The 11,688-nt window shown below is 41.3% G+C and overlaps 1 protein-coding gene and 1 pseudogene across 2 annotated transcripts; both read right to left on the bottom strand.

The window, feature by feature from the left end:
* Positions 1 to 4,857: 4,857 nt before the first annotated feature.
* Positions 4,858 to 6,245, bottom strand: LOC118326692 (annotated as a pseudogene).
* Positions 6,246 to 6,904: 659 nt separating this feature from the next.
* Positions 6,905 to 9,630, bottom strand: LOC118327253 (glutamine synthetase-like). Of its 2 annotated transcripts, none has more exons than XM_035660541.1 (6): positions 9,462 to 9,630; positions 9,130 to 9,276; positions 8,878 to 9,024; positions 8,568 to 8,689; positions 7,389 to 7,588; positions 6,905 to 7,279 (listed from the first exon to the last, which is right to left on the bottom strand). In XM_035660541.1, exons 1-6 carry the CDS (start codon positions 9,628 to 9,630, stop codon positions 6,958 to 6,960), a joined length of 1,107 nt encoding a protein of 368 aa, XP_035516434.1. In that variant the 3' UTR covers positions 6,905 to 6,957. The 2 variants fall into 2 exon arrangements, with proteins under 2 accessions (XP_035516434.1, XP_035516435.1); XM_035660542.1 differs by having other exon boundaries at positions 8,568 to 8,710; positions 8,899 to 9,024.
* Between the last annotated feature and the right edge of the window lie 2,058 nt (positions 9,631 to 11,688).

Below are 11,688 nucleotides of genomic sequence, written 5' to 3'. Positions count from 1 at the left end.
CATCAGTCAGTATCCCTAACATATAAAGGCACATTTTTCAGGGTTTCTTTCAGTAAGATGTTTACAAGGATGTGGAATGTGAAATTTGTGTCTTTTACCAGAATCACAAGCAGTGGTTTCCGACCTCACTAGGGGTCACAACTTAATTCAGAATCAGTCTTCTACTACACAATTTTTTATTAGAGGTCCAGTGTGTAACATTTAAGAGGATCTATTGTCAGAAATGGAATATAATATTCATAGGTATGTTTTCATCAGCATATAATCACCTGAATATAGGAATCGTTGTGTTTTTGTTCATTTAGAATTAGCTGTTTTTATCTACAAGCGCCCCAGGTCGCCTTCCATGGAGTCCGCCATTTTGAACTGCCATGTTTCTACAGTAGCCCAGAACAGACAAACCAAGAATTGGCTGTAGATATGGCCTTCTGTGTTTCACAGCCAACATAAATCCTAAACAGTTAGATGATGAGAAGTTTAGATGATCACATTAGTCTTTGGTAGAACTGCAAACAACTCATAGGCAAATTCCACCTAAGATGAGGGATAACAATTAAGTAAATGTTGACTTATTTAGAAGTCAAAAAGATTGGAAGACAAGATCAATCTGAGTGGGTCACAAGATCATCAAGAAGACAGGAAAAATAGAATAATAATCTACTACACAAAGTTTAGGTAATTTTGAGGGGGGGGTTTTTATCCACTATCCAAATCCCCTTTTCTTGTTAAATAATAAAATAAACAGTTTTACCGCTTCAAATGACACAATCTCAATCTTCAGTTGAAAGTCTTTGTTTGAACAGCTAGCAGCTAATTGACCTTTAACTTATGATGAGGGGTCATAACCAGCCAAGCCAAAAAGGTTAAGAACTGCTGCTAACATCAACACAAGACACACTTAAATGTTACACAGTTTACTCCCTGTGACTGGCCTTGTGACTGTCAGGCAAAAAAACAAACAAACTACTGGACAACCCAGACTGTCAGGGTTAGGGTTAACATTAGTTTCTTTTTTAATTGTGACCACAGTTTCTCCTAAAATATATTCACAGGGGTTGCCAGGATAGCTCACCTGGTAGAGCCTGTGCCCCAAGTCCTTGCTGCAGCAGTGATGGGCTCAAGTCTGATTTGTGGCCCTTTCCTGCGTGCCATCCTCTTTCTCTTTTCCCCTTTCCTGTCAATCTTCAGCTGTCCTATGAAATAAAAGCAAAAAGCCCCCAAAAATGTATTTCAAAAAGAAATTTACAGTTTTAATATGCCAGCAAATCCTCCACATGGTCCATGTCCTGACACTTATAATATAATAATTTTCTGATCTATTGCCAGAATCAACAGGACGTTGCTCCCTTTCAAAAATAAAACTTTATCTTTTACCACTATGATTAAGGTTTATTTTAGGTTTAGGCCCAAAAACAATGCAGTTGGTAAAGATCATGGTTTGGGTTAAAACAACTGCTTTGTTAAGGTTAAACACATTTTGTTGAGCCTTTTAACTGACTCCCACTTCTGTGAACTTTGAGGCTTTATAACAACGTCCCACTGTTTCCTCCTTTGCTCCCAGTGGCCACTAGAGGACTTTGTCACTTGAGTGTAAACATATGTCGTTTTCGGGCATTTGTTGAAATGACTGACGCTTTTATTTTTTGATCTCAAATAGGTTGTTAGACTGTACGATTAACAATGGGGAGTCCTTGTTCTGGTATTATCTTGTTAAAATGGGATAAATAAATAAAATGTTCAAACTCTCCCTGTATGCTGAGGCTTCAGAGCAGTAGTTACAGTACCTTTTGCTAGATGAGTTCACAAATCAATTAACAGCTCCTGCTGAAACTCCCTGTCTCTCTCTCTCTTTCTCTCTCTCTCGCTCTTTCTGTCTGGCCTGCAGCCTCGAGGGCTTTTTCTCTCACATGTTCAAGGTGGGCAGGGGTGGCCCATTAAAGGTTTCCCCAGGCGAACACAACTGCCCTGAGAGACACGTTAATGCAGTGAGCTCCTTTAGGGTGACACGAGAATGAAATGGAGAAAGAATGAAACAAGGACAGTCAGTCAGTATTAATAGATGTAATCACTTTATCATTCTTCAGAGAAAAGACTCCACATACCAATCTCTGTACTGAACTCTAGTCAGGCCTGTAATGACTTTTCTCACTCAGTAACCTACATGCAACCACTGTAAATGGGAGACACAGTTTTAAAAATGTATTCAACCTCTGTTTTATTAATCATCTTTGGTATGGTGACTGTTCTTACATACAGCTGGAGATGCCTACAGCTGATGGATGTCCTATGTAGGTTACAAGCCCATTACACAGCGAACACCATAAGGATGCACACACCTCCCCTCTGGAAACAATTACACAGTATACCGCACCATCTCTGTGTTTTCTCACTCCTGCACATCAGAATAAACACAGACACGAACATGTTATCATTGGTGCCTAACAGAGATAATACAAGTGTTAACTGCATACATTTTCAGTGAATTTGTAAATTCGGATTGTCTATTACTGCAGTTGTTGCACTAATCCATAATATGTGGTGTACTTAAAATGAAGAGTTTTTGGGAAATACTTTATTCACTTTCTTGCAGAGATTCAATTAGAAGATCCATACCACTCTCAAGTCTTTACAGTAAATATGTAGCTGGAGTCAGAAGCCAGTTAAATTAGCATCAAGACTAGAAACAGGGGAAAAGCGAGCCTAAAGCCTCATTCACTTTCTGCATCTGAACATGATCAGACAATAATGGATGGATTCAGTATTTCCTGTCCCTGGTCCTTTTCTTCTTAAGTGGTTGCTTTGAACTGTCTGCGGACGTGGAATGTGTAAAGTATGTTCTAGCCTTAACTCCCTCAATAGGGTAAAAAAAAATGTCTGACTGGCAACTGCTCAAAAAATAGTCTGGTACAAAACCCTTCGTAACACAGTACAGTGTGATACTTAAGCTTTTGTTTTGATTAAAGAAACAAGGTATCACGTGTAATTAGTGAACTGTAGAGATGCTTATAGACAGGTTTTGTTACCTTCATACAGAAACAGGATGGCCACTTTTCCCTGCTTCCAGTCTCTATGTTTAGCTAAACTAACTGCTGCTTCATAATTAACTTACAGTTCTCACATCTATAGCTGGAATTATGCATCTTGATACATGTAAACATCTTTGTGAACCTATGCAGAGAAGGGTGCTATGGTCGGAGTAGCCGATGCACACAACTCTGAAATTGCAACAACACGTACTGTAGCCTGCGTGTTAAACAGGCTGATTAGTTCATTCAACCCTGTCAGGAGGCGGGATCAAAACGTAGATGAACACAAAGGTAATCATACAACAATAATGTGAAAGTATTGCTTTAAATGTAAAGCTACAGCTACCTAGAACCATGCAAGCTGGTGGCCCCTGTTTCCACTCTTTGTGCTAAACTATAAGCTAACCTGCTGTTGGCTTTAGCTACATACAAGGCCTACTTAACCAGACAGATGAGAGTGGCATCAATCCTCTCATATAACTCTCAGCATGAAATAGAAAAAGGGTTGTTTTTTTTCCCAAAAGAACATTTTTTTTAAATCGTGTAACAGTAATGTAATCACAACCATCAACAAAATATGTGCCGCTCCGGATGGAATCATAATCCTTGTTGGCTCCATTAAGGCTTGTGGCTGCTTGAGGTTGTAACACACGCGTTCATATTTAACACAAACAAGGAAGTCTCATTAAACAAAAACGAACAGATGTTAATCTGCACAAAGTTAATCACAGAGCAGCATATGAGACTGCGGACCTCCAGCTATAATATTGTAGTCTCTGTTCCTGCCTCGGCCTCACTGCATGGACAATAATCTTGTGTTTTTGTGGCTTGTCACCGTAAAAGCTTCTGTGTTCTCACTGGTCAGGGCATCTTTCACAGGAACAACCTTTACAAATAATTCATGTTTGTTTCTTTCAGGAGAGAGAGGGGGGAAACAGAGTGCACAGTGCATTCACCAAGATGCACAGCTGACGGGTGCTAATGTGAGTGAGTTACATAATCCCATTTCTAGAGATTCAGAGAAATCTTGACCTCTGGTAACTCTGTGTCCATGGTGGCTTGAGTGGAAGGCTCACGGCAAAAATGTCCGTCTTCACTGGTAAATCTAAATGTCAGTGTTTTTCAAGTAAAATGGGTGAGATATTTTGTTTGCTGTTATGTTTCATCTGAGGATTCTTTTGAAATTCACTTCAGCAATGTTAATTTAATGGTTTATGATCCGTGTACAACTTTTAAATTCTAATCTAACAATGAGATTGAACAATAAATGAGTTCCAGCTTGATTTAAGACTCTGACCATCAGGTGTCCGCCTTGTTAGTTATTTATGGCTGTATCTTGATTACCTGATTAAACTAAATAATTGTAAAAACACAGTCCATTTAAGTCTTAATCTTTTTGTGGGCTCACCTTATTTACCCACATCTGGACCGGTCTATATTTGTCCTGATAAGGAAAAGGAGAGGTAGTACAGTTTAATTCAGTTTCACAGTGTAACATTTTAACCTACAAAGTCTTTGTAGGGTAAACATCCATGTGAACAAAAATAAAGATATAAGCTCCACAATCATCCCCCCAAATTTACAATGAAAATACAATTTGCTACTAGATAACAGAAAAAAAATAATAAGAACATGGATAATGGGTATAATTTTGTGTCATGTGACCATGTCCTTTTTAGATGGAGGCTTCTTTTTTGTTCACATGGATGTTTGACTGACTTTGGTTCTTTTTTTTCCCTGCCCCTGTACTATATCTGGGGTTGGATGTGCAAACTCTCTAACTTCTTAGCCTGCTGCTCCCTGACCTCGCACATTTCATCAGTGTTGTCACTTATATTGGTATCTGCGTCAGTCTGTCTCTGTCGTTACTTTCCTCGGTGTCCGTCACCGGCTCCGAAGTTGTCCCTCTGTGATACAAGACGGTCACCGTTGTGTTCCCGCTGTCCTCACTGCCCCCAGTCTTCCGGGCACAGGAGACACTCAGCTTCGCCTTCAGCGGGCTCTCCTGCTTCAGGTGTCCGGCCTCGTTGCTCGCCATCACGGTCTCCACCGCGGCGCTCACCGCGGCGCAGCAGCGTCGTCCGCGGCAGCGCAGCAGGCGCAGGAAGGCGTCTCTGAAGTCCGCGTTGAACGCATAGATGACCGGGTTGAGGGACGAATTGCTCCAGCCGATCCACACGAAGACGTCGAAGGTTTTTTCACTGACACAGTAAGGGCCCCTCTGTGCCCCTGCGGCCTCTGGTCCGGGACAGAAGGGCAGAGCGCAGTTCAGGACGAAGAACGGCAACCAGCAGCAGACAAAAACGCCAATGATGATGCTCAGAGTTTTGAGGACTTTCGTCTCTTTTCTGATGGAGACTTTGAGCTCCCGATTAGAGCGCTCAGGATTAAGACGGATATGAGACGTATAGGAGTTGGCACTGATTTCCGTACACAGGTGAGGGAACTGTTCATGTGCGTCCGAGCGGCAACTCTGCGCGTGCTCTGCCGCCCGCTCCAAGGAGGATATCATCCGGATCTGCATCTGGGCTATCTGGTAGATGCGGGTGTACGTGACAATCATGATGGCCACGGGGATGTAGAAGCTGATGAGGGAGGAGGAGATGGCGTACGTGCGGCTCAGGCTGGAGTCGCAGCTCCCATCGACACTCTTACCGTGAAGCGCCAAATCCTCCACAGCCGGATCACCGATCTCCGCCCGGTGCCAGTTCAGCTGCACGGGAACGAAGGAGATGACTACGGAGACTGTCCAGGTCACGCCGATCATAACAGAGGCCACTTTCTTGTTCATACTCCTCTCATAGCGGAAAGGGCTGGAGATGGCCCAGTATCGGTCCACACTAATGACGCACAGGTTGAGGATGGAGGCCGTGGAGCACATGATGTCGCAGGCCCAGCCAGGTCTCGCAGTACCCGCTCCAAGACGGCCAGAAACCCGCCACTTCAGCCACAGCTTGTCCACGGCAATCACCAGTAACGGCGGACCAGGAGGTCCGACAGAGCCAGGGAACAACGATGAAGATGTTGGTTACTTTGGCGCGCAGGTGCCGGTAGCGAAAAAACGGCTGCGCACACCGTAAAAGTTGCCCAAAAAGCCCGTCCAAAATGAATAAGCAGCGCGCAGGACGCCAGGCCGTTTTTTAGAGGCTCGGTGCCGCCGGTAACTTCCTCCCGGCTGCCCAAACCAGTGCCCAAGCCCCGGTGGTGTTTTTTATTCATCATCTGGTGCTGCGGCTGCCAAACTTACAAGGACAAGAACGCCCATCCCATTCGTACCATTAACAGGGGGTGGGGGGGTGGAAGCACTCAGCGCGCGTCCTGCTCCAGTCGGACTGATCTGTGCTGCTGCTCTGAGCGCAGAGCAGATTTACTGGGGACCACATGCACCACCAGCTGGTCCTCACTGCTGACAGCACAGCGCGGAGACGCGCAGGGCTGAGAGAAGTCTAACAAAAGAAAATCATGTCAAGCCATTTTTGTTTATCTCTGTGTTTATTTTTTTGCATTCAGCATTACTGTTTTGTTGTTGTTGTTTTTTACAATGTTTTATCCCATTTCTCCTAATTCCAACTCAACAGGCAACAGTGGTTTTGTCATTTAGGACTGAGTTGCTTGAGTGAGTCCTGTTAACATCAGAGAACAATTATGAATATTTTGTATTAATACAGCACCTTTTGGCAAAAAAAGACACAAAGTGCTTTACACTTCAGATATATGGTTAAATAGTTGAAGAGAGTAAATAAACCAGACTACACCTAACATGTGTTGGGGGGGGGGACAGGCCTGATGTCATCTTTTATTTTCAATTAATTTTTTTTTTAAAAAGCTCTGCATTTGCAAATATGTTAAAATTTCACAAAGGTTTATAACTACAGAAAAGTTGTCTCTACATTATTGTGCTCTGTGGTGTCTTGGATGTATTTCTCCCCTCTTAAGAAGCCTCCACCTCATCATTTTCCTCACAGGTTTCCAGCAGACAGGTTTCAACCAAGGCTCTCATCACATTATAAGGGTCACAGTTGGCAGCAGGACGTCTGTCCTCAAAGTACCCGCAGCCCCTCCGACTAACATGGCCAGGGATGCGCACACTAACATTACGACAGGATGTGGCCGTAGAGAACTCATGGAAACTGGAGGTAGAAGATGATTGACTGGTTAGGCGATTCATGTTGTCAGCACCACCATGTGGATCGTAGACATGGAGGTGCTGAGAGTGACGCCTGCTCAGCCTTCTGATTGCTTCTTCAATGTACCTGTAATGTCACAGAGAACAGATCTTATTTATGCTTCTATTTCCAAATACCTATTGCCTGTGCACCAAAATCAGAGGATGTGTGTATTTTGTGTCCGTGTGAGACTTACTGAAGTCCCCCTTCACTCCTCATCTCCTTGGTGCTGAAATTGGTGTGACAGCCTGATGTATCAAGGTTGCCCTCGATGGGTTTAACGTCCAAGGAGGCAACAACTCTAAAGTCTTCACATACGCGATGCAGGATGTAGCGAGCAGTCCACAGATGATCCCCCATTTCAATCCCCTCACACGGGCCGACCTGGAACTCCCACTAATCAGACAAAGACACCAATCACAGGAAGAGAAGGAGACATCTTATAACCACAATGTCTTGTACTCCTGAAACTGGTTGTGTGTCCAACCAAATGACCATGTGTAGGTTGTATGAAATCTTGAGGGAATTGTCTTCTTGTAAAGTGGATACGGACAGGAAATATAGGGAAATTATATGCAACAAAGGACCCCAGCTGAGATACAACCAGTGCTTGTATCTTTTGCATTAACCAGACACTCAAGTGATTTTGTCATAATGTCTGTCTTCTTATGTCAACTATCAAATAAAGGCGCTTGTAGACATAATATAAATTAAATATAAATAATAGTAATACACAAAATCATGAATTAAACCATGTTATCTCATGATAATATACATTCACAAATTATTACATTATGTTATCATTACTTGTTTTAACCTGATGGGAGAGCTTTAGTTTAAAGCTGCTTTCAGTTACTTTCGAGAGTTGCAGTGGAGCAGCTGGAGAACAAACTAGAAAACATTTCCTCCATAAAATATGATCCACTTTCACCAAAATGTGTATAACAGTTGTTGGTGTGTGAAGCATTACTTGCTTGTCCTGACCCAGAGCCAAAAGTTACAAAGTGTACAGGCATACAGCCCAGAGTGAGATTGACAGAGGGACAATTCACGCTATTTCAACTCAGTGTAGCATCAAAATGACTTGGAAGTTGTTATTTTAAGGTATAAAAGTTACATAATCTCGGTTTAAATACACTATAAACCTAATTAGAGCAGAAAGGAACTGCAGAGTGGGTTTCTCTGTGGGTGCATCATTACAATCAAATTTGACCCAATTGTTCTTTAAAAAAAATACTTATTAGTGCAGCTTTAATCTTGATTAGGCTCAATATTATTCCCCCCAGGTGAGTTTATCTAATTCCCATGAATTAGCTAATCAAATGTAGTGAAATAGGTTTTAGAATTTGGTAATAAAATAAACAGCGGTTCATACCTGGGAGGGTAATGATTCTGCATTGGTGCCACAGATCTTTAAGCCAGCATACAGACAGGCTTTGTAGTGACAGATACAAATGTCTCTTCCATACACTTGGTTAATGCCCACAGCACAATTCACTGAGAATAAAAAAAACACAAAATGAGATCTAGTGAGAAAACTGCTGAAATTAAAAAGCACTGTCACCATATTTGTCTCTGCAAATATTACATCACAAAATAAATAGTAAATGTCTTCATAATACTTTCAATACTAGGCATGTTTTTCTAGTTCAGTCCAACATTCACATATCCATTGTTAATCCCACCTCTTGTAAATGGGGTGCCCTGAGGAGCCCAACCAAAGGGCCGTCCATCCAAACCAAACAGGATGTACTCCTGTTCCATCCCGAACCAGGGCTCAAATTCTCTAACTTCCTCCATGACTTTAGCACACTGTGAACGCTGATTACTTCCTGTGTGGAGAAAATAAAATCAGTAGGTGCAGCACACCAAGGCTCAGAGTTTGCTGTATATACACGTAGCTGACACTTTTGAGTTCTTATGTTGTAGTATGTTACCCATGGGCACACGGTTGCTGTCAAGCACTTCACACAAAACCAGTTTATCTGGGTCAAGAGTAAAGGGATCTCGAAACATTCTGACCGGGACCAAAGTGACTTCAATTGAATTCCCATCCATCCAGCTAGCACTCCATTCTGGTATATCTGTCAGGGGACAGACATTTTGAAAGTACCAGTTAACACATGGTCAGTAGGAACAGAAACATATCAGGCACAATATTTATATTTTATATGTTATAGAAAGACATCAACAATGCTACTTAAAGCTCTTTAAAAATAACAACAGGAACTACAAAGTGAAGCTTTTAGAGTCGCTTCCTATACTATACCTTTGATTCCAGTTGGTTTTTTGTTCAGAGTCCTGGTTTTAGATTGTAGATTTTCTCCAGAATAATCGATCCAGATGTACGTCACCTGGCACTCTGCACCTTTAGCCAGGGACAGGTAGTGTTTCTTTACTGTCTTATGAAGACTGAGGCTTTCCAACAGGAAAGACATGATGACTTTCTCTTTCTTCAAGGAAAGGCTTTTGTGAATTAGCACTTCTGCTTCCACTAAAAATATCTGTTCATTATACAGCTTGGTTCCTCCTAAAATATTTGGATATATTCAAGTTAAGAATGTCAAGTTAAATATTCATGGAGTCATGTATTTAAATAGGGTAAAATATTTAATTTTTTTTTTTTTTTAAACGCTTGGATGAAAATTTACCCAGTGTGCTGTCAGTGTAACACTGCTGCAATACTGGATTCATTTAACCCAGTACCAACAGGGTGTTTTGATCCAGTGTTGGTGGCATTTTTATATTGCTGTTGGGTTACTGGATCAAAACAACCCTGTTGTTGGGTATTTTTACCCCCAAACAATGTCAGTTCTAACCCAGTTTTTAAGTGTATTTTCAGTTTAAATTGCCACCCCATCTGTTGTAATCTCATTATTATCTAAAAGCGGCTATGATTTAATAAAATCATATGACAGCAATGAGACAAATATGATAATGTCAATGTCTCATAGTGATGCATCTGTAGAGAATAACCACCCGAATCAGTAGCTCCTCTTGGCTTTACAGAGCTTTATAGAGACTTTCAGTTCATTGTTTAGATGTCCGACCCACAACTTTACTGTTTTGGTTCACTCTCACTGCTTTAATAGCACCGTTTTGAGCTTCATGTGGGCCGCTGTTTTCAGTTAAAAAGCTCTAAAGACCCCATTGTACACCACCTGCTCACCACCAAACAGCAGACACAGTAAGCCACTATTTGGTGAACACAGTGAAGCATTTAGCAGCTAAAGAGATACATTACTCTCAAGAGTTGTTAAAGAAAAAGATTGTACTAAAATATTTTGAATAGTATAATAATATGTTGCTCCATAGCTGCTGTATGTGTAAAACAAGTTCATAATACCTTAAAAGGTCATGATATGTCAGTGCTGTGTTCACAACTCTGCTGCCCCCAAGTGGTAAAAAAAAAAGTATGTTATTGCAGGTTTAAATGTATAGATTGACTTTTGGGAAATCGGAGAGTTAGATGAGAAGATACCACTTTCATGTCTGTATGGTAAATATGATATGAAGCTACAGCCAGCAGACACTAAGCTGCTGGTCACGAAGACTGGAAACAGGAGAAAGATCTAGCCTGGATCTGTCTAAAGGAAACAAAATAAGCCATAAATCAGCACTTATAAAAAGACTACAAACTAACACATTACATGTTTCTTTGTTTAGCTAAACTAACCGGATGCTGGCTGCAGTTTCACCAGACAGAAGTGAGAGTGTTATCAGTCTTCTCATCTAACTCTCNNAAAATGACAAACTATTCCTTTTATTTTAATTTTATTGACAGTGTATTGTAATAGCATTGTATTGCTCCTCCTCTACCTGCTACCTTTAGGCTGTATTGTTCAGACTATGTACTGCTACAGTGCACTCTAAATTTAATACCTCTCTCACACACGAACACACACAGACAACACACACACAACGCACACACACACACACACACAAATAAAATAAACATGCTGCTGTGGATAAAAGCTGACTTTCTGGCCGGGGACGGAACCAGATGGCACAGCTGAAGAGCATCGGTAAGGAACACTTAAATAGCACTCAAGCAATATTTGATCTTTATTAATGGCAACAGGGTGTTTGAATACAGATTTAGAGGATGGAGACAGTAGCAGACAGTCCGAAGCAGAGGGCGGGGAGCTGATAATCAGATTATCTCCATCATTTTCGAGAGTTTGTACTATTTTTGTGCATTTGCTGATTTAGGACACACTGGAATTACATCCATTTGTTGAAATGAAATTGCTTTCACATGGGCATGGATGTCCTCTCCTTTCCTGACTGTGAGTTAATGGCTGAATCTAATAATAATAATTCAAAAGTCACAACATATACATTCCTGAATACCATAATCACTAGTTAGCAGTCATAAAGTAGTTAAGGTCACAGCACACATATGCATGAAAAAGATGCAACCCCAGACTGGTGTCTAATGTTATCAAATTTAACACGTAAATTTAGATTATTAAAAAAAAACAACAACATATAAT

Source organism: Morone saxatilis, unplaced genomic scaffold (assembly GCF_004916995.1).
Source record: "Morone saxatilis isolate NCDOM2014 unplaced genomic scaffold, NCSU_SB_2.0 Contig17, whole genome shotgun sequence".
Lineage (NCBI taxonomy): Eukaryota > Metazoa > Chordata > Actinopteri > Moronidae > Morone > Morone saxatilis.
This window is presented reverse-complemented; position numbering and strand designations above follow the sequence as displayed.